The sequence below is a fragment of the Ischnura elegans genome, chromosome 1 (assembly GCF_921293095.1).
Source record: "Ischnura elegans chromosome 1, ioIscEleg1.1, whole genome shotgun sequence".
NCBI lineage: Eukaryota > Metazoa > Arthropoda > Insecta > Odonata > Coenagrionidae > Ischnura > Ischnura elegans.
The window spans coordinates 35,596,965-35,619,780 of NC_060246.1; the positions used below are offsets into that span (position 1 = coordinate 35,596,965).

At 40.1% G+C, this 22,816-nt stretch overlaps 1 protein-coding gene across 1 annotated transcript in view; it reads right to left on the reverse strand.

Annotated features, from left to right (window-relative positions):
• LOC124160222 (C3 and PZP-like alpha-2-macroglobulin domain-containing protein 8) overlaps positions 1-22,816 on the reverse strand; it is a 515,206-nt gene that overhangs the window by 248,816 nt on the left and 243,574 nt on the right. The window contains exon 3 of the mRNA XM_046536362.1: positions 11,331-11,620. Coding sequence (XP_046392318.1) covers positions 11,331-11,620 — 290 coding nt within the window. The remainder of the gene's footprint in view (positions 1-11,330; positions 11,621-22,816) is intronic.

Genomic DNA, 22,816 nt, shown 5'->3' on the forward strand with positions numbered 1-22,816 from the left:
CTCTCGCATTCACGTCGGTGCGTGCCCATAGAGAGAAGGCGCACCGCTCCACCCACTCATGTTGCTCGCGCGCCACCGAGCGCACGGAGTATATTCCATCCCCGCGCACCGCCTTCGCCTGGTCGAATACTGCCTCTAAGGGGGAGTGGGGTGGGCGGATGGTGGGAGAGAAAATTGAAGGTGAGTGAGAACACACCGTTGGCCGCGGAGTTATCCTTATCTATCCTGTAAATAATCCTTTAGTCCGCGGACTTGTGGAGTCCTCCATGATAACACTGGGGCACAATTTTTAACACATTTTCTGTTGATTTTTGACCTGATTTAAGGTAAGGCAGGCATGCTGATTTCAAAACTGAAGTTATTTTTCTTGTTTCACGTCAAGTGGTTTCACTACGCCCTGCGTGATTGTGATCACTCTCTTCTAGATTGAGCGTCGATCAGAAGTAGCATATTTTCTCTCCATTTGGCTGAAATTAGCCTTATGCGACTGTTGCCTGGTGACCGAAACCGTAAGAGGCCAGCGAAAGGTGCATTGTTGTCTAATTATGCAGTAGATACAATAGGTAGGCATAGGCTTGTAGTGCGAAATTTGCCTCGTGGGAAGCTTCAGTGTGGAGCTGGCTGCGAACACTGATATTTTGATACTTCGTTAAAACTTTCGCGGTTAATCGTCATGTTAAATTAAAACTTTTGGGCTATGTCGCCGCCCCAACGTTTCCCGACCGATTCTGGTCGCTTTCTCAAGGGATACTGAATTGAAAACGACCAGCATCGGCCGGGAAACGTTGGGGCCACCCAAGAATTGACGCGGCGACATAGCCCAGAAGATTTTATTCAACATGATATTTTGATGTCAGTTCATGCGTATCGGTAAACCATATAGGGTGAAATTTCTCGTAAAATTCCTTCAAACGGAAACATTATAGGACATATGATGCAAAAAGAGGGTATCGTAAAAGAACAAAAAAAAAAGTTGATGACATAGATAAAAACGGAGGTTATTTTCTTATCCATAGACCAAAAGTAAGTCAAAAATACGTAACAGATCTAAGAAAAAAAATCGGTATTCCTGTAACCTGATTTCTTACTTTCTGACACCAAAGGTATCATTTTTGACCCGCAATGTATTTCAAAGCTCCAGAGAAACGATATATAAATGAACTAGATCCATCGAATTGATGGATGTAAGAATTTTTCCCATGCACAATAGGAAAAAATTTAAAAATTAAATGCAATATTTAAACAATGAAAAATTATAAAATGCAAAATTAGTAGTACTTATTACAGCAAAATGTTTATTTATAGCTGGCTTTCCAGCATTTACCGCCATACGCTTACATATTGGGGTTGTTAGTCGGGTTGGAGATGAAGATAATTCTTGGAGTTGCCAAATAATTAAAGTTGACAAGTAATTTTAGTCTTATTATTTCAGAGGATAGGAAATTTTCGCCCTATATTATGAGGGCTAAGTTATAGCTGGTGGGTATCATTGCGACATTTTTCATAACAAAAGAATCACGCTATATTTTCTGTTACTGGGATTTTTGGACATCTTTGCTATAGTATACACAAGTACATATAATTGGGAGATCCTACCTGATCGCGTATGTTTTAATCCCGAAAAACTCTCAACATAACATTTTATCATGAAAACAATCTCCTATACTAATATTAGTCCCATTTAATCCCTTCCCATTCAAATCCTTTTCAGACAGTACGTAAAGTTCTTTATATTTTTGACAGATTATTGTAAGTAGATAAAAATAACATAAAAATAGTTCTACATAGAAATAAAATTTGTTTGTATTAAATATTGTGACTATTCAATACTGTAAAATGGAATTCACAAAACTTTTTGCCCTTACATTTCAATATGGGCTAGAAGCCTTCATATGGTGCACATCAATTTTGCGGGATGATTTGTTAAAATGCACCGAATATATCAAAGATTTTGATGGCATAATTGTAATTTTTCTAATGATTTTTATCGCTGAAACATTTGGATGAGATCAAATGATTTTTAGCGGCCTTAGAAAAAGGAACAATTGCTAGGGTTTGAATTGCACTAGTAGTGGTAATAGTGCAATAGTTGTGATAGCATGCTAGTATTTTAACTCGAGCCTACATCTGGGTTCTGGGCTGTATTTCGACGTGAAAAGGGGGTGTAACCGATGCAGATATTCTTTTACTGTTGCTCTCTTTCACGTCACCTAACAGAACACATTTCTCAGTGAACCAACTTCAGTAGCAGCAGGAGCCCCTAATATCCCTAACTGCAAGGAAAGTGCAAGTGGTGGAGAAGGAGGTGCCTAAAGTCGAGAATAGCTGGAAACATCAAGGTCTGGTCGCAAAACCTGTCCTCCCAACGCACTTGAAGTATGGACATCTCCATCACTTTTTACACGATCTAAATTTTTGAGAATTTGCCGTATAATGATAATGTATACTTACAAAAAATGGCATCAAATGTAAAACTGTTTGCGCCATAGAGTAAAATGACTTAATTTAATAAAATAAAAGAGCTCGGAGTCAATTGGGTAAAATTTCCTTGTGCGCTTAGATCAGCAGTTTCACTGGGCGCATATTTAGCATTTGAAATTTTTATCTAAATTTCCCTTGATCTAGCATATTACTCGTAGTAACATTTCAATAATAACGGTAAAGTCAAGAGTAACTTAAAATTATATCTTAGGCCCGAAGAAAGAACAATGGTTCCGAAAACAACTGTCGGAGAAAGTTTTATCGGATAATACTGTAATTCCCTCAACCGTCGGTATTTGGGCACGTATTTTTTCCACATAAAATTTTTACAGAAACTAGAAAAATAGTTTAATCTTGTAGCTACTCCCATGTGAATGTCTAGAGAATATTTCTCGGCTCATAACCTTCAGAAATACAGGACACCTTAATATCGTGGCATGGCGAGGTGAAATGAGAGCCGTGGAAAAGGAAAACGTGGGTGAGTGCGGGTTAAAACACAACGCCGGCCGCAAAGCCATCCACACAGTCCTCACATCATGCGTCACGCACGCACTTTCCACCGCGCAACCTTTCGCGACCCGTTCCCACACGCACGCGGTGGTATAGGCACCTGCAAAACTCCGCCCGCACGCTCGTAAACATTCCTCCCAATCCAACGCGGAAAACCCCAACGCACAAACATCTCCTCCCCTTCCAGTAAAAAGCGCCATTCAACCCAAGGCAGCACAACACCATTTCCACGCAACAACATGGCCTTCGCCCGCCTCATAACGCCGCGCGCCCGCGGCTTGTTTATCTTGCGGAAGTGCGTCACGGTGTGGTTTTCCATGCCCCAAACCCGCCATTTACGCCTTCGAAGCCGCATTGCATGTACTCCCTCTCCCCGCCAAACATCATTCTCGCCCGACTTTGCCGCCCTGACTGCGAGGGAGGGGAGGAGGAATGGATAAGAATGGGATGGGGTGCATAGCCGCGGAGCATAACCCTTTTTCCTGAAACGTCCGCTATCCCTCCCTTTTTTCCCCAATGTATACGCATTTGACCTTTCCTCCGATGGTGCTTTATTCCGACGGCTGCCAACAGTGCTCCTTGTCCCGAATGATCAAATAGAGGAGCTCTCAGCGTACGCAAAAATTTGCGGATAAATACATCGGACACCGGCAGCGAGATCGTTCCTAGACTAGGTATTGTTGCAATGGTCGCACGGTTGTCTCTCGATTGAGTATGTTTTCACATCTCAGGGACTGATTGAATATAAATTGCTGCTGATTCAGTATCCAGAATACCTTATACTGCCATAAAATCTATTCACCCATTCGATTTCTGGGGCAAACCGGTCATCAGAAACATCCGATAAGCACAAAAATAGTCGTATGATGAGGAAGTTGGAAACAGAATCAGATTGCCAGTGGCGCTCATGACCGCTGGAAATTTTATTGGTTCATCATTTTCTAAATATACAGTATAACATGTTTAGTATTCTATGGTAGGGTAGGCATTATTCCTTTAACCAAAGGATTCCTACCTAAAATCTTTGGACATTTTCGCAATGAAACATAACGATGTGGGAAAATAAAACTCGTGAATTTCGAGCATCCCAGGCCAGGTTTTGTGCTCTCTCACTCTTTAAATATAACGAGAGAAATTGACAACTAAAAGGTAAGCCATCGAATAAAGTCCAATAAGGGGGATCGAAATACATAGTGATATCGGACCTCCAAAGAGTTATAATTTTATTGAATTTTGGAAGGGATATCCTATAAACAGGCAACTATATAAGTTACATTTTCTTGCTTACCTTGCTCATCGCATTGCTTGATTGATATAATAAGTGAACTCAACGTATATAATGACGGAAAATCTTGTTTTGCTGACCACTAATGTCTGAATAACCATTTCAGCAATTTTTAAATAGGTATTTTGCATAGTAATGACAAAGGACTTAAATTAGATTTTATGGAAAAATTCCACATTGCCAATAGCCCGGATGGACTTTGTAATTTTTTATTTTGAACTGACTAACCTTTGTTAAAGTTAAGCATCCCCAAGACGTCAAAACCCGGACCTTCACTCACGCTACACTTGCTGTATTTTTTCTGTTATCGGCCATCATTCATTTGCTCACCCAAACTGCTCCCCCTCCCACTCCCCTCACCCCGATTCCATATTCCCCCAGCTCCTACCTTGGCCTGGGTATAAATGATGAGAGAGTGCTGGTTGTATCACCTTGGAAATGAAAAAAAATGTGATGAAAATATGATCGGTTGTTGAGTTTTGGAATTAAAAAGTGTGGAAATTACCATGTGTGTTCTTTCATTATGAGGTGAACTCAATCTTTCCTCCAAATTCTATCGTGATAAACCTACAAACTTCGAAGAATTCGTGACCACTTTTCCACAGAATAGTCTCCACTTTAATCATCTAGATTCCTTCTGCTAGTCCATTGTTCAACTTATATTGTATCAAGGACTGTGCGAGCCCGACTAAAGGATTAACTCTATTTTTTGAAACTCGAGCTCTGTGTCGCGCGTCTTTCAGCACCTTCAACGATAAATACTTCGATTAAGATCCCAACTATGTAACGTGCCATTCAAAGTATTTAGCCTACGAAGCGTCTCGCGAGCCGAAAGTATTGCAGCCTTGAGATTCACTCCTCCTTTGTCATTCTTGAGACCCCATCTTGTAGTGCTTTCTCATTACAAAGATGTGGTTACCGTTTCCCCTCCACGGTGACCTTTGACCTCCTCCCTACCTGTGCTGCATTCCTAGGGCGCACTGCCTTCCATCGCATCGCTCGAGAGCAAATTCCTGCGTTGTGTAGCGAATCTATCCCCACCACCGACCAACCCCACGTCCTCCCCCCCTACTCCACCCTTGCAAGCCTGCTTTCCTACTCGGCAAGACTGTTATTGGTACGTGCAGCGGAGGGGGGATGCGGAATGAATGCCTTCATGGTTTACTCCAAAGAAAATTATCGGGGAGGCTGATGCCTTTTTAGCGTGCGTCCAAGGAAGATATTTCATATCAAGTATCAGAACGTTCGAATGGTTACCAACCTCTACCTTCCTCAAAACTTACTGGAAAATTTTATGGACCCCTATTATAATTTTTAAAAATACCAAAACATATGTAATGCTTAATAAAACTCATTTCGATAATATCGGTAAAGTACAAGTACAATTCATTACATTTTATTGAATATTTGCATTGTATTGCAAAATAATAGAAGTCATTTTAGCTCATTGAACTGCAATAATGTGTGAGGTGGGTGTATTCTAAAAGATCAGTCAAATTTATACTTGTTTTTTTTTGTTATAGCCAAAACAGCGTTATTTGGCCTTTTAAATCGGGCTATTCATATTATTTAACAACTAAGCGTACGAAAAAATCCATACTCTGGATAGGGGCATGACTAATTCATGGCTGGACTCAAACTCGTGACTTTCGGTTTGTCAGGCGAAGACCTAACCCCGCCGCCACCGAGGCTGGCTAAAGCAGTGGCATGTTGCAAGCAGTACCTATGACAAGTTAATTCTTTTGATGGGATCGCTCGGTTGGCAAGAATCAAAATGACATGCCACAGGTCCAGCACTCCGTTCGATCAAAATAATGAGCTAATGAATTCAGAATTCATATCAAAAAAGGAGAACTGAATAATAATCAGCGGGATCTAGGAAAAAAAGTTCTCCAACATTAATTGAATTTGAATTATGGCTAAGTGGTGTGGGTTTTACTGATAACATAGATCAAATTTTTGTATCGGGCTCGGATAGGTGAATCTGTTTTCTTACATTTCGTTACCTTTTCTCGTATTTTGAGGAAAACATAATTGATTACTTTGTTTAAACTCCTGGTGAAATCTACTTGTCCATCAAGTAGGTGCATAAAAACACGAGGTACATTTTATACGTATCCGATTTTAAAATTGTGAATTGAAAATGGTCATGGTTTCACCCTCATCCCAACAAGGATACATTTATTGGCCCTTTCCATTTTTTCAACACTCTATTGGTTCATATCTTCCATTACCAATCCATGACCTCCATCACAGAAGTGGCTCGTTTCCTTTCTTAAGCTTTATAACTGTGGTGAAAAACAGATATTTATGAATAAACCTGTATGAGCGGAGCAAAATATTTGGTAAGGTCCTTGATGTGAAAACGTCATAAAAATTGCAGCAATAAACGCTCCGATGTATCGATGTCTATTCTCATTTTTTTCTCTCCATCTGGCGCCCCATCGTACGCACTCTCTTGGCACCGTACACTCCGTCATTCTCCGTCGCATCGAAATTTACTCCCTTCATCCATCCATTCACTATCTCGTCTCACTGATCCCCTCGACAGCTCAGCCCACGACGATCTTTTGCTCTCTGATATCTCGTGTCGCCCTGCTCTCTCTTTCTCTCTCTCTCCTCCGTACCTCGCGCACTAAGTCCCTCTTTAAATCTCCATTTGAGACGTGCAAGTCGTTGCCACCCTCCACCAACCGTTTCCCCTCTTTATCTCTCGACACTGGATTCGTCTCCTCTCCTCACTCAACGCTTCTCTCCGCTGTCCCATCCTCCAACACGGTTTCCTTTCTCCTAATTCCGGGGGAGGGCGCTAGTCCCGAGTTTCTCCCTATTTTCCCGAGTGTATTTAAAGTTTTATCATACTCATTTTGCAGTGGTTCATTTCGCCTTTTGTATACTACATTAAAATTATTAGTTACTACAAAATATGTAACAAAAATTTGAATTTTTTCTATGTAAGATTGTTAAACTGATTCGGTTTTAGTTCTGTTCCGTACGCGAGAATGCTCAGCTGAAGAAATAAAATTCCCGAGTTTCACCCGATTTTCCCCAGTATAGTTATAGTGTTTTACTCACTCAGTTATTTTGGAGCAATCATATGCATTTGGTGTACTTCATTAAAATTCTCAGTTCTAGCACGTCAATTTTCAAGTACATGACAGAGTAGACGGTACTGATAAAGTTTCGTATAACCAAAATAAAAAAATTGCGCTGTCAGAGCATTAAAGCTCAATATGTTTTATTGGAATACGTATTATGCTGTTCGGAGGTCTAAATGGTCGAACGGCATAGTTTCAGTATTAATCGTTTTCAATACTAAAAAATATATGAACAGGTTGTAGTTTGCTTATCTGCAAGTATTCGTTTACAAAAAATAGTGTAAAATTATTTAATGAACTATCTGAAGCATTATAAAATACGGAAAAATCATCATTAAATATTCTTGCAATTTGAAAATTACTTTAAGCGCTTGAACATTGGCAGGAGCAAAATCAAATTTCACGCACGAAAATAAAATTGTTATAATATAGTAAAAAAATATTTATTGAGTATTTTATGATACAGGGAATAACTACTCGTAGTTATTCAGGAAGAGAAGTGTGGTGTAGGGTAGAAAACATACAATTTAAAATTCATGGTGTATGAAAATTTTATTGTATTCAATATGTTTAACTAAAAATACCTTTAGCATGAGAAAATACCACAATAAAACTTTGAGTATTCTCTCATGAACTATAAATCGTGAGGTTCACGCCAGGATTCACTCTTTCCTTCTTTACGATTCGAAATTCTCTATAGTTTAATACGATAATACAGTATTTCTATTACAAAATATATGGCTATTTGAAATGAAGTCCCATTATTTAATATCGGGTATCTGTTCTTTACAATGATTTTTCATAAGGTATAAGTATTGTTTTCAATTTTCATTTTCTTTAATATGCCTATTTCTTATACCGTTTCTATAAGCGACTCATTTACGTTTTTGAGCAAAATGTAAAAATAAAGTAATTTTGGACTAAGTTAGAGTATTCGTTGATGCTCATCTGTTTATTTTATTTTTTTCCGTAACGTCTGGCTATTCCTGAATTTTTTATCCTCGACCCTCTCGTTCAAGCCCTATTCCCGGTTTTCCCGGATTTCCCGAGTGGGCGGCCAACCGGCTAATCCATCTCTTCTTCTCAAAGAACATCCCTCCCTCTTTGCTCCTCACGCCAAACCACCGTCTCCCGCAAATGGCGCTGTTAATTCCCGTTCGTCACGCACCCATCCTCTCTTAAAAAGGCAGGATTCCACCGGGGTCGCTTATCTGCGGGATCTTTTCGAAGCCGAGTACAGTGTGCTCATGCTGCCTCGACTACGAAGACGTCAGTCCACCACTCCCGCGCCGCGTCATCGCTCCGATCTCTTCACTCCGCCCTCCCGCGATGTAAATAATAAAATTGCTTTTTATAATATTTCTTGGAGTCTAGGTCAATGTAAAACAAGTTATAGCCAACGTTTCGATTTATTTTAAATCATCCTCAGGGCTATGAACGAAAAAATATGAACAATATAAAATACAAAGATGACAACGATATACAATATTTTTACATAAAAATGTAAAAATATTGTATTTTTTTTCATATCCCTGATAATGATTTAAAATTAATCGAAGCGTTAGCTATAACTTGTTTTATATTGACCTAAACTCCAAGAAATATTATAAAATGTATTAAACAAGGTCAAGAATGGAAAAGTAAAAAAAAATAATAAAATTGCTGCTTATTACCCTTGGTGCGTAGTTATATATGTTATTCTTTTATGGCCTTTATTTTTATCCTCATTGCAGACGTAGACGGAAATGCATTGCACTACTCTATCTCTCGGGCTTGGAAATTTCTACATTGTAAAGTGACTTACACACTCGGAAACAAGCCACCAGCTCTATATTTGTCTCTTCTTGCTTTGCATAAATTCTGTCGCAATCTCTGGGATAGCCATTGAGACAAATTTAATTTTGATTGGGTGAATCACCAACAAGGTAGTGCTGAAATGTGCCTTGCCGAGGTAAAAATGTTTCTTTTACATCTTCCACGTGCAGAGTTTTAGGCTACTCGATGTTAAGTGCACGTAATTCGATTGAAAAATCGGAATGAATGTAACGAGTTGAAATCCAGTTAAATTACTCATTTTGAAATTATCTTTTAGTATGGGTCGTATTTTAAGTTTCAATGCCTACTTTAGAGCCATTATTCATTTCATTTCATAAATTTTTACTGTTATTATTTCGAAGTTGTTTTTTTTATGGTCTGTCGAGGTTTTTTTTTTGGTCTGTCGCTAATTTTTTTGAAATTAAATTGACAAGCTGGTCCTTAGCTTCCCGATAGTTACTGCTTCGTTTAAATAACGATTTTGAGCTCCATTATTTTTGAGGATATGGAAATATTTTTTCAAAATTAGCCTTTTTCCCAGTCTATCCTATATATAATTCTCTTGATAGTATTTAAGAGTTGAGCGAGTAATGGGAAAAGATTTTTGTTTACTTGAGAATAGGTTTTCTTCGTGCTATAATAAAGTTTCCAATTGTCCAAAACCGTTAAAAGCCTTAAGAATATTTTGGTTACATCGTAAAAATATTAGAAAACTTTTCGTTCAACTTGAGCATATTTAATTGAATATATGATGTTACGTATCGCAAACACGTAGTTTTATAAATGGGAATAGAGTTGGTGCGGTGGCTATATTTTGGTGGTCGGATTTTCCCCTCGTGGACCCGAGTTCGAATCCCAGGGTTGGTGGAGATTGGCTACCCGATTCCTATTTGAGTGTTGTGTGGAGGGAACTTCAAATTTAGCACTCATTTCATTGGATAGAACCTTAAATCGTTGTCCTTTCGTTTAGAGCAGGCTAACACCGACGCCGGGTGTGTCTCCACCCTTCTTCCTTCCTAACCTCTCTCTTATGGTGCCAATGGCCTATGTTTTTGGTCGCTTCCTCGTCACATATCCTCATCTTTAGTCAAGTATGTATACACTTTCTTATGAAGCAATTTAAACCGATTCTCGGGTTCAGTTACTGAGTGAGTGAGCATGAAGAAATTAATAGCAATAAAAATGCTAATTTAACTATACCGTGGCTAACCACGTTGATAACTTCACGGGATCAACCGCAATGCACAAATTTGCATAGTCCTCAAATGTCCACAGAGGGGAATGACGCCTCGGTAGCTTAACTAGCCAAAGCTCTCTACCAGAAATCGGAGGATTTGGGTTCGTATCCCGGTCAAGATGAATGATTTATTCCATGTGGATTATTCAAACAATAAAATATTTAATAAATAAAAAATAAAAAAAGAATGAATTGTATAACTCAGCATGAAAATTATAACAATTGGCATCTTATTATATTGGCAAAAGTATTGGCATCTTTCAAAATAGACATTTCAAAATTCGTTCAGGGAACAAACAAAAAACCTGCTTGCGGTAGTTTTTCGAGGAATAAAGAAAAAGTATGGAGGTTCTGTATTTCTATTTTCCATGTACAAAACACTTCGCTTAAATATAATACTCTCAGATTAGCAAAGACGACTCACACCATCATCCGACCTTTCGAAGGATATGCCATTGATGAATGATATTTATTCTACGGAATTTTTGCACTAAGAAGGCTACAACGTGAGACACGTATATAAGAACGAATATAAAGGAAGGTGTCCTGACTGATTGGCTGATTCACACGTTCGCCAGACCTTTTATCTTTTGCTTTTTTATGTCACCTGGGGTTTAAGTATTGGTTGAAAATTTGTATCTCTGCGTGAAAAATGATGGAATTAATTCATATCCTCAGTTTTTAATACGCTTCATTATCTTCTGATAATTGTATTTTCAATTCCAATTTTATTCATTTTTCTTCCACTTCAACAAAAAGAATTAACTGTGGTAACCGGGCGTAATCATACACTCAAAACATAGAAAAGGAAACTGCTGTAACCTTAGCCTAATATGAACATTAAACCACCGATTTGATTACGGTAAATAAAAGTGATAACGCTGCTACCAAAAATGGCACTTACCGTATATTTTTTTCGTGACCTCCGCTAGGACTTGGTACTGCCTCTGCTGGCCCTTGTGGGTGCGCGGGTGCGGCTCGCCAGCCGGCGGAATCTGCAAGAGACTCACGGTCACGTTGACGGGTCCACCGGTCTGCATCCAAATATCAGGGGGCGTGGCGGGGGTGGTGGAGGAAGAGGTCGAATTTTCGTTCGCCGGACCTCCGAGAGGTGGCGTCACCTTGTGTATCGTCACGAGGACAGCCGTCGGCTTTCCTGGCACCGCCACGTTCGGAGAAATCACCGACAGGCCACTTAAAAAAGAAGAAAAAAGTTATGGAGTGTGTTGCAAAGAATAAGTCTCGATGGAGGTAAAATAGATTAAAGCATTTTTTCCAAAATTTGTACGACACCCAAGAAGTATGTTGATTTCAATTTATTTTTATGAGTGTTTTGTGTTCAGCAATGCTATACTAACATCTTAAACCTCACTATCGTATAAGATATCGATTCAGTTAGACGGTTATGTTATTATTATCGTGAATGTGTCGATTATGTGGGATATTTTCTAAAGATACTGCATGCGTTGGGTTACTATCACCTAATCTCTATAGGCAAAAACAAAATTTACAGTTATTGAAGCCAAGCATCAGCTTTTGAGCTTCGGTAAGCAGGAAATCAGGTGAATCAGGGTAGATACAGATTTAAACATAACATATCGTAGATGCAGAGTGATATTTCACGACTTTCTATAAGTGTATTCAAAGTTTCCTGGAAACCCATTCGCGTATTGGTCAAATTATTTTTGGTGTTAACGATAGATACTAGAAAAAACTCTCTCTTGATGAAGTAGACTAATTTTTGAATTGTAAGTTTTTCTCTTCGCAGTGATTAAATGGATCATGTTAAAATTTCCCTATATGTAAAGAAATTAAAAAATACTTAATTTTTCGCTGAAGGATAATTTTGCGAAAAGTCATGTGGAAATTAAGATAAATATTTTTATTTATCAATCACTGCAGTTGGAGATGTAAATACGGAAACCTTTGATATGAAAAAAATGAGTTTAAAACAACTGAGAGTAGATATCTATTTGGAATAAGATGTTAGAAAAATAAAGGATTTACAGAATTTGATATCAATTCATAGATAGGAGGTAATACCACTGAAATAGAGTACTTAGTGTATTGTTGGAAATACAAATTATACCGAAGAGATCGCGACCAACTTATAATTTGGCTTTTCTCAAGGTTAGGCTACGTGGGTAGTCGAATAAAATGAGCGCTGATTCGACATTGTTGATCCTTATTTTATTTCATCATAAATAACTCCTAGCTTTAGCTCGTTCGGGATTCACTTTTTTTCATTTCGCACACGGTCTTACCTTAAACCAGCAGATGTTTACTGCTTCAATATGCCAAGCACGCGCAGATAATGGTTTTAAAATAACAATACACTTCGGAGTGCATTTATGCCGTATTTTCTCATTCCGAATTCCTTTCGCCAGACGCACGGCGCTCGCTATGCATCTTAATTTCTTGTAAGATGGGACTGCTGCAGAGGTCGTAAATGAACCAACGCTCCTCTCTCTTTATCTCTTTCCCTCTCGCACCTCCGAGTCGGTAAAAAGCGTTAATTTGCTCGCACCCCATACCTCTTTGCTCCGTCCACACACACACCACTGTGCCAAATAAATGAGGGCCTCTCCTCTCCTCGCATCTCGCACCCAGACCGCTCCCCGCACCTTTGCCTCCACGCTGAAAACACAGCCTTCCACACCCTTGCCCCTCCTCTAATGCTCACCAACCTATTCTCCATCCCCGTCCTCTTGCCCCACCCCCTTCATCGCAGTGCAGTAATCCTCCCGATGCATTAATTACTTTGCCTCTCCGCGGACGGAGAACCCAACTTGCAATCCCACCCTCCCGCTCCAACATGCCCACATAATTCGCGCTTTTTCGGGCGAGTCGGGGGTCTCCCGGAGTGGATTTCTTGCAGCTATTCCGTAATCAAATTTCAAGTCGCGTTCGAACATTTCGTGCATGCCTTATGTCAAGTGCAGCGTGCCAAGCAAGATGTTGGATGGCTCGGACCGTTTGTAAGGCCTGCTGATATGGGTGGCTGACTGCGTGTGAGAGAAGGTGGTGGAGGAGGGAGAGAGGATGAAGAAATACGAGCCGACGCCATATGCCTGTCTGTATTTACCCACTTAACACCTTTTTCCGGTTCTGCTTGAGGATGCTGAGAAGCGGAGGCTGCCGGGAAGACGTGACGAGGCATTAGTTGCGTCTGCACGAGCACGCGGAGAAGGGAGGAAGCCTGTGGCGTAATTCTAAGGGGAACGAATGGCTTAAGCTACGAGCCAGGAATAACCAGGTCGGTCATCTGTATTGGTGTCTCGGGTTTTAGTGTGTTAGCATGAAGGATCTGCCGCGGTGTATCCTTAAGCTTCATATCACTCAGAAGTTAGTAATGACGACGCGTTTAAATCGCGCTAAATCGGAGAAAGAGCTAATCCTGGAACCAGACTGAATATGGAGCTGATATAGAGGATACAATGTATTACTGTCTCTACTTCTATCAAGGAATGGCATGAATTTTGAAAAATGAATTTCTCATATTTCCACCCTATCCTTTCCATTGCAGATGAAGCTCGCGACGGTGCACAAGCAGAAATCTAATCGCAAATTGTCGTGTTAAATTTTATTCAATCGCATTAGACATGTTTTGCGTATTGGGGGGTAGAAGACTTAAATTTGGACCTCATGACCCAGAGTTCAAGCGCGCGTGAAGACCTATAATACCTGCCTGAAATACTCATGATGTCTTTCAATTCCCTAAATTTGTGGTAAACTCTGTGCTGCAAATATACTTCAGACCCTCATCCTCAAATTGGAATAGCCCTCTTTCGATAACAAAGCGACCTTTCTCCTCACCTTTTAGACTCTTCTTCCGATGCATAACCTTTATGAGTTAGGTTTTTCATAGTCTTTGGACGAAAAAAGATATTTATGCAATTCATTGTCTTTTTATTTGCCGTGATCGCCAATATTCTTGTGGACACGTGGTTTTCAAAAGGAAACCGCTTAGAATCATGAAAGAGCCATGCATTAAAGAAACAGAACACTCAATCGACTGCCTCAATAAAGAAAGAAACCTCATTGTATTCGGACAGTTTATAAAAAGAGGGAAGTTGTATGCATGGGATGAACTTTTTAAAACTATCATCGATGGAAATACATGGTTGGAAACATCCTTGAAACTATATAATGTCACAAATGACGCTGAAGTGTGTGAGCAGGCTATAATGCCCTCATTTCATACTCCATCAAGTGAATTGAAGTGTTGCGGCCTTGCGCGAAAAAGTTTTGCCTAACCTTTAGGAATCGATGTAGGGGGGGAACTTAACCATCGCTAGTATTCACCGATTCATACTGCATGAGCCGAGAAGAAAGAGTTTCTCGGGCCCTTTTTTAAAGCATGACTACGTATTCCAGCGGGGCCTCCCTTGAGAACGAAGTTTACTTTTCTTCACTCCGACCCTCCGCGCCCCCTTCCTTGAGGCAATATTCCTCGCCAGAAACTTCGGAAGCGAGGAGCGTGACCCAGGGAGAGAGAGAGGGGAAGCGTTTGACTTGCTGCATTGACTGGCACACACACACAGCATCCTCGACGACTATGGAGACTGCAACCCCATTTGTTTCATCTTATTCATCCGAAATTCTTCCCTTCCCCGAAAAATTATCCCGAGAGTTACAATTGCATTAGAAGAAAAGGAAGACGTGTGGGGGGTGGAGGGGGGTTGCTTAGAGACAATGGGGACACGAGAAGAGGGGATGGGTGGGGGGCATTTGACGAGACCTCGCCTTTACTCCCGCCCGCGCCCGCCCTTGGGACAACCCCTTTCTCTCCTGCCTCCCTCCAGGAGAGCCGAGACAAACTTCATCGGCGACTTTCCCGTGGAGCGCCATATAATAGGGGGAGAAACGGTTGGTACGTGAAAGGAACGGTGGTGAGGGTCCAAACTTAACGGAGGAAGTATAAAGAAGAGACTAGGAATAGAGAGGGAGGGAGGGATGGAGAGTGGGTAAGGTTGACAAGAGTGCTGGTAAATACATGGGGTGGTTGAGGATAGCTCTTGCACTGAAAGGCGGGCGAATATCTGCATAAGCAAAAATAACTTCAAAATTGGAATTGAAAATTTAAAAAATTAATGATAGATGCATTCTCATCTCTTCATTTTACGGAAAACATTTAGTTTTAACGCGTCATTAGGTGGGTCTAAATAAAAAGTAAAGAATGCTAACATTATTTCTTTTCGATTTCAAATTTCCCCAAAAATAAGCCCAAGACATTCGTTCTTTTGAACGGCGACTTTTTTTTGAGCGGCGACTTTTTAGTCCAGATTTTCATCTTTTTTAACAATAGAAAATGAGCCAACTTAAAAAGTGACTTTTAAACAAGCACCTTTCATCACATGTGATCATAATATTCCGAGCACTTGCATATCAAATCATATTTTCATTCAGTAAAACTATGCTATCTCTTATAATTCAATTTCTTTTGGGTTTCAGCATAATTTTATGTGAGAAATGCTTTTTTCTACGTAAGTTTTCTTTTTTCCTCCTTAAAATAGGAGTTTAATTTCTCTCTGACGCCAACCAAATATTATTGAAGGCTACTCTGTGCTCACAGAATTATATGTACTATGCTAATTCAGTTCTTGTTATAGATGTTTCCCAGAGGAAAAGAGGAGAAACTTTAATAAAGGTGCTGAATTTCCAGGTACACACCTAGCTTTTCTTTCTCCAAAAGGGCAAACTTTTTTTTTTAAGCTAACCAAATAATGCCGCAGCTTTTTTCTTTGAGTTTCCAGACTTTTTAAGGCTGCGTCAATTGTTTGGAATGTGGAGGGAATGCTGCTTGTGCTGGGTAAGAGTTTAGTCAGTAGGCAGTAGCGGTAAGAAGTGAGAAATGAGGGAGGAGTTGAATGGGGAAAAGGGGAGGGATGATGCAGTAGACGGAGGAGTTTTTGGACCGGGGGCAGAAAGAAAGATAGGGCCCCGAATGCCATGCACCTTCCGGTGCGGTTGAGTAATTTCATTTGCGAGGACGCGCTCGGCAAGGGAAAATAGGGCAGGCCTTAGTGTTTACCCTGGGAGGAAGGAGGAAAAGGAGAAGGAGGGTCAGAGGATAGGTGGGGACGAAGTTTGCTCACTTACTGGGGCCGCAGAGAGGGGAGGATGGAATTGAAAAGGAGAGACGAGAGAAAGGGAAAGGGGGGTGAGGGTCATGCTCACGTAAAGAAAGAGGAAGTGAGAATGGAGGGACTTGATATGAAGGATGAGAGACTGCAGAGGTTGCCGTTGACATAGGTAGTAGAGGGTAAAAATGTGAAGGAGGCATGAAAACATCGATCTAATGATGAAAATATGACGGCGCGAAAATTTCTCACACCAAAAGTGCTACGGAATACCATTTGATTACCTGCTTTTCTCCATCTCTCTTTCTGATTAAACACGAGGGTTGATTTGATTGGGTAACAGTAGAGCTCACCTCGAACTGAGCCTCAGATCAGTGAGACTTATTAGGGGTAGGAGGGTCAGTTTCCTTCCCTTGGACCACCTCGCATTTCGAGGTTTTTGGGAAGCGGGTCCTGAGGCTTCACTCCAAATGTCTTAAGGTTTCATTCGAGAGTTGACCTTAAAACCCATAGATCACTTGCCGCACGTTCTGCCCTCTGGACTACCGCAATCTTCAAAATACCATGAGACGTCTCTGTCCTTGATAAAAATATTGGCGTTCTCATTAAAACATAGCCTTTCTACGCCTTAGAAAGCTACTGGGGTTTTCCACCGGGAAAATGTTGACATGGCTGCCGAAGTTTCGGAAACGGAGTCCTATCTTCAGGGTTGATCCTCTACGTCATGGAAGCGTAAGGGAATACTGAAGTATCTACGTCGTAATATATGCTGACCTGTTCATGTAGTTACGTCGGATGGACCATCTGATTATGGTTTAACCTCGCTTATTTTAAAGGGAGGAGGAACTCGATATTTCCTCCTCGGATTTAAATGCAAATTAGTTGAAAGATTATGATTTTCAGTTTCTATGGTTAATTATAATGCGCTAATTTCTGTAATCTTCGGTAAAAATGGAAGAACTTTAATTTACTTTAAATACTGCACCCGTATGCTTAGACTCCTCGGTTTAGTATTGATTGGCAAACACACGGATTGACAAGCATACGGAACTTTTTGCTATGGGAATAGTAAAGTTTCTATGTACACCTTGCTTAACATGTGGGACATTAAAGATGAGTAAGAAAGAACACACAATTCCAAAACTGGTGGGGAAAATTTGTACTCATTTAAGGCAAGTAATTCTGGTTCATATCATTCTCATAATCCAGGGATGCGAAAGTCTACGTGCTTGTATTTAAAAAAAAATACTTTTGCATCAGCATTCCAAATTCAATCAGAACTTTTTAGAATTCGAGTCATCTTGAGTCGAAAAATTCGGCGTGTGCACAAAAAATGTAAGCGTTGGAGGGGTTGGAAAAGAAGTTGGCGCGGAAAGATGAAAAAGAAGAAGAAAGAATCAAGAGGAGAAAAGTGAGAGGACTCAGGGTGGGGTAGAGGTATAAGGTGTGGACTGCAAATAAGGACTCTTAGATTGGGGAGTCTGTGATCGGGGGGAAAGCGCAGAGGCCCGGAATGATGTAGTCGGGTGGACGGACGGGAAAGAGGTGGCAGGGTCAGGAATGCAGCCAATGGCTGGAGCACTGCAATCAGAAAGCAGCACTGAAGAGAAAGGAGAAGTTTACCCACCGTAATTCACTTAACACTTTATTTTGCACGAAACACTCGTGACTCATCAATTTTGTTCCATAAGGCCTTAAAAATTTAACTAAATGAATGATTACCTAAACAAGCAGTTCTAGCCACAGGATGTTTTTTTTTTTGCATTTCCATCAAAATTTTAATTAGATTGGATGTTTATGTTAACATGGGATTATATTTAAAATGATAATCTACGGTTTATTATGAATCTTTTTAGTGAAACCTTGGGTTTTCAGTGGCATGATAATATTTTTATTTAAAAACTTTTCCTTTACAGAAATTATTTGAGTGTACTGGATATTAGAGCTCATTTTTCCTACACTGGCATTAAAAAAAATGTTCTTTCATCACAAGTACAAGACGAATTGTTGAAAAACATTCAATGATTTATTCATGCGAATAAAATGTAATTTGTGAAATATGATTTTATGCTTTCCCGGCGAATAATGTGGGTAAACTTTTCTCGGGATTCCCACCGGGTTACTGTTTTTATAACGGCCAACGTTTCAAGTACCGTCTCGGCACTCATCATCAGGGCTGAATATTGATTTATTTAATGATTGGTTGCTAAGTATCATTGCTGTAATAAATTTAGTTAAATAAAAATATATATTTAAAAAATAATAATAAAATAAAATACAATGCCAATTATTTTATGGCACCTATATAAAACAGTCTAATTTCCTTATGTGGCCTTTATATTTTTTAATTTTTTTTATGTGGCCTTTTTTTATAGTAGGTATAAAAACATTAACCCGGTAGGAATCCCGAGAAAAGTTTACCCACAAAATGTAATTTGTTTCAAGGAAATTGTGTAAGTATACGCGATTTTTCGAATTTTATGATGAATGCATACTCTAATTGAATATCCCTATCATCGCTCTTTCAATACCGAAATTTCACCCTGCGAAACTTATGCTACTGTAACGGCTGGAGGTTTGCGGTAGTGTTGACCCAATTACGAAGCATTCCGCGAAGTGCAAGAGCTGGAAAGCGAAACTTATATGAGATCACGAGAAACGTTTCCTTTCGAATCGACCTGAGGAGTGAAACACTAAAAGAAGAAGAAGAAGGAATGGGAATCGAGGGGAGGGGGAGACGGAGGATTCTTAAGAAATGAGCATCGCGCGGAAAAAGGAAGCAACGGAATTCGAAGGAAGTGTAAGGGATATCTTAAAAGGGAAGGAAAAAGGGTTTCTGCGGGACTGGAGGCGATTTCTTGGAGGGAAAGAAATGGGAAAAGGGAATGGTCCAAGGGCTGGAAAAGTTGTAAGGAATTTAGGGAGGGCGTGAGGAAAGTGTAATAGTGGGCAATGGCGCGAGGTAGAGAGAAGCGTAATAATGTTCAGTGGCCGGGTGGAACGGGCGCATAGGAAGGGATCTTGGAGGGTTGAGGAAGGATGGTGGGCAGCATTTTCTGCTTGTGCGGCAGGCTGAAGAAAGAGACGAAGCTGGGAAGCCCTGGAAACTGGAGGGAGAAGGCCTTTTAATAATGTAATGCCTAATTTCCTCGGAGGTATCAAATTTTTCGGAGACCCGGGGAAAATTAAAACTCCCGAATCCTTACTTTGTTCAATCAAGTTATCGTCGAACGATCTCCTTTTTAATTATAACACTCCAGAGGATATAGTCTGGATTTCACGGGGAATGATTCATGTCATTCAATTACATCGATAAATTACAGTAAAAAGCACATCTCATAACTGGCTCTATTCGTTTGAGATAGTTTCATTGAATTCTGAGATAATTAGGAATAGATAGAATTCTGGTTAAAAAGAATGATGAAAAAAGCTAATTTCTACTGAGGGAATGTCGTTAGTGAATTAATATTTTAAGTGTACATATTTTTGGGTAGTGATGGAAGAATAATTACCCACTATTAAAGAGAATTGCTGAAGGATAAATTTGTTTTAATTTTCCCATATCCTTTCCCAGGTAATAGCATGAGACAGTTAAAATGATGGACAATTAGCTTTTTTACCATTAATTATAGCTTTTATTTCTATCCTGTATCGAATATTATTATGAATTTGAATTATGGTTGCTGATTATGTTATATAATAAATCATACATTTATCCTATAGTGATGAATCATCAAAAAAAGCCTGGGAGGAGAATAATTGGCATGAAACACATGGACCATTAGGACTGCAGAAACAAGGCGCTGAGTAACAAATGGAAGTGTTGAGCCTCTAAGCGTATAATATTGAGTTTAGTAATGGTGTGTAATTAGCGTAAATGACATCATATATGTAGTACATATCATGGCTACTTGATGATTTACATTTTTCTTTCATGGAATGAAGTATAATCAAGTGAGTGATTGAAGTCGAATTAAATCGGCGAGGATCTGGCATAATTCGATTTAAATTTCAGGAGAGTAGGATGTGACGTCAGTGAAAGGTATTTCTTTCCTGAGCTTGGCCCTTCCTTCACTCTTCTGCATGAATTAAGGATGACCGCAGGTTGTGAAGGAGATGAGACAACACCAAATATTTTCGTTTTTATCATATCTTTAAAATGCTGAAGCAAGAAGCAAATTAGCATTAAATAAGGGAAAAGCCGCTAATTGAATCAACTACGACCTACTAATCGAATGCGTCACGCTACTCTACTGATGTATGTGTACTCGACCGTGTAATATAAGAGTTCACCCTAGTGCTCTGGTACATTATTTGGGGTAATTGTCTTTTGAAGATAGTTTTACATGGTCAAAGATGAACAAATATTAGCCTTCTTCCTCCCAGGTCTTAAATTTTTAATCATATTTCTCTCTCTAGCTTTGCTAATGGCTTACGTTCCTTTCTTACCCCGAGTGATGCTGTTAACCCTAATATATTCCCTCTCGTTCCTCCGTACTTAAGCTTAGGATAAATAAATATATATTTAAAGAAAATTGCGTCGCCAGATGTTTAATAGCCATGTTTTCACCTTAAATTGAACTGAAAACGCGAAATCCGAGCAGAGAGAAATCATTCACCTTCTCAGTTATCAAAAACAAAACCACAGAATTAGGTGACGCCTCGCCAGCTATAATGTTTGAGGTGCTTAGCGCGGATTCGGCAATCCCGATTTGCGTCCAGACGAATGATTTTTCATCCGAGGAATTTTCTTGAATTCCAACTTCTAGACACCCGAAAAAAATTAATGCAGCCGCGGGAAAGCATTAGCATAGAAGCCTATCGCTTCCGCCAAATTCCGGGGGCGAAACCGTGCACACGGCGTGACGGCACTGCAATATTTCGACGGCAGTGGATCGAGAGGCTGATGAAGGGCATGGGGAGAATATAGAAATGCCACCGCACGACTACAGGCCGGAGGAGGAATTGATGTTTTACGTAGTGCATACACAACGCGGCGGCCGAAGAGAGGGGTTGGAGGAGTGGGGTTTATTTGGAGGCGCGGCGACTATGCCTCCCTTCCAGCCCGCTTCCCTCGGCTCCTCTCCGCTTTCCATTACCCGCACCGCACCCTCCTCCTCGGCACCTCTCGCCGCGTGCTCCTTGACTCCGTTCGCCTGCGGACCTGCTGCAGTCAAGATTGCGCGCGGTGGAGAGGAAAATTAGTCGCGTCACGGGGAAAAGCGAATCCACAAAAGGGTAATGAGGTGCCCGCAGGAATTTATTTTCGACGCAATCAAAGCTTGAAAAAAAGAACTGCATTAAAAAAATTAATTTTTTATTTCAACCATCGATCTTTTATGACCAGATAATGCGGGGAGTTTTTGAACAAATACATCCAATCAACGGACTCAATAATCATCCTAGAGAAAGTATTGCAAGGAATATGTTGCAGAAAAACAGTTCCAGTTCTGGACAAAGGTGATAAGTTCGTATTTTTATTTTCAAGCGTAGGTTTTAATTATGTATTATATAAAGATGGTTTGTGAATTATTAAGCATAAAAATAGCTGTCTTTATAAGGATTATCCACATGAAGCTGTGATAAAAATTGGTTATGATTATGAGCCTAACTCCTCTCCTTCGAATATGAAAATGGTGATTGGTAATTTTTTAATTACCATCTATTCAGGACATTTCCTCTTTCCTCATTTTGGCGAATTATATTGAACATACACAAAAGTAACTAATTCATTTTCGTAAAAGCCATTCATGTTTCGGGTGATGAATAAAAATTTCCCTTACATGAAAACAACTATGATGTTTAGAAGAAAGAAGGTACACTGTGTTCTTTTCAGGAGGTCAGCTTATTAATTAGACGTCAACAGTAAAAATGCAGGCGAAAATTCTTCAGGAAAGACTGCTGACAACAATGGAGGCAATTTCAGCCGCTAGCCAGATGATAATAGAGAAAATCTACGTGATTACATCGAACGAGGAAGGAGCGCGATGCTTAGTGAATGACAATTAATCTCCGCAGGTAAATAACTTGGATTTAATCAACGGTTCGGAACGAGGAGAGGGATTCCTCGTGATTTGACAGGGAGAAAGCCTCCATTCGCGTGAAGGCGGCTTCAATCGTCAGCCAGACATTGCGTTAACTTGCGTAACTACAGCGAGAGAACCAGCGAAGCATGACGCGCGTCACATCGGATCGCCACCCGTGCGTGAGCTGCGCGCTCGCAGATTGATGAATTACGACTAGCTGTTTCGGTGGGGTTAGGGGGTGAGGGGGGAGGAGGAAAGAATGAAAAAATGAGAGAGAGAAA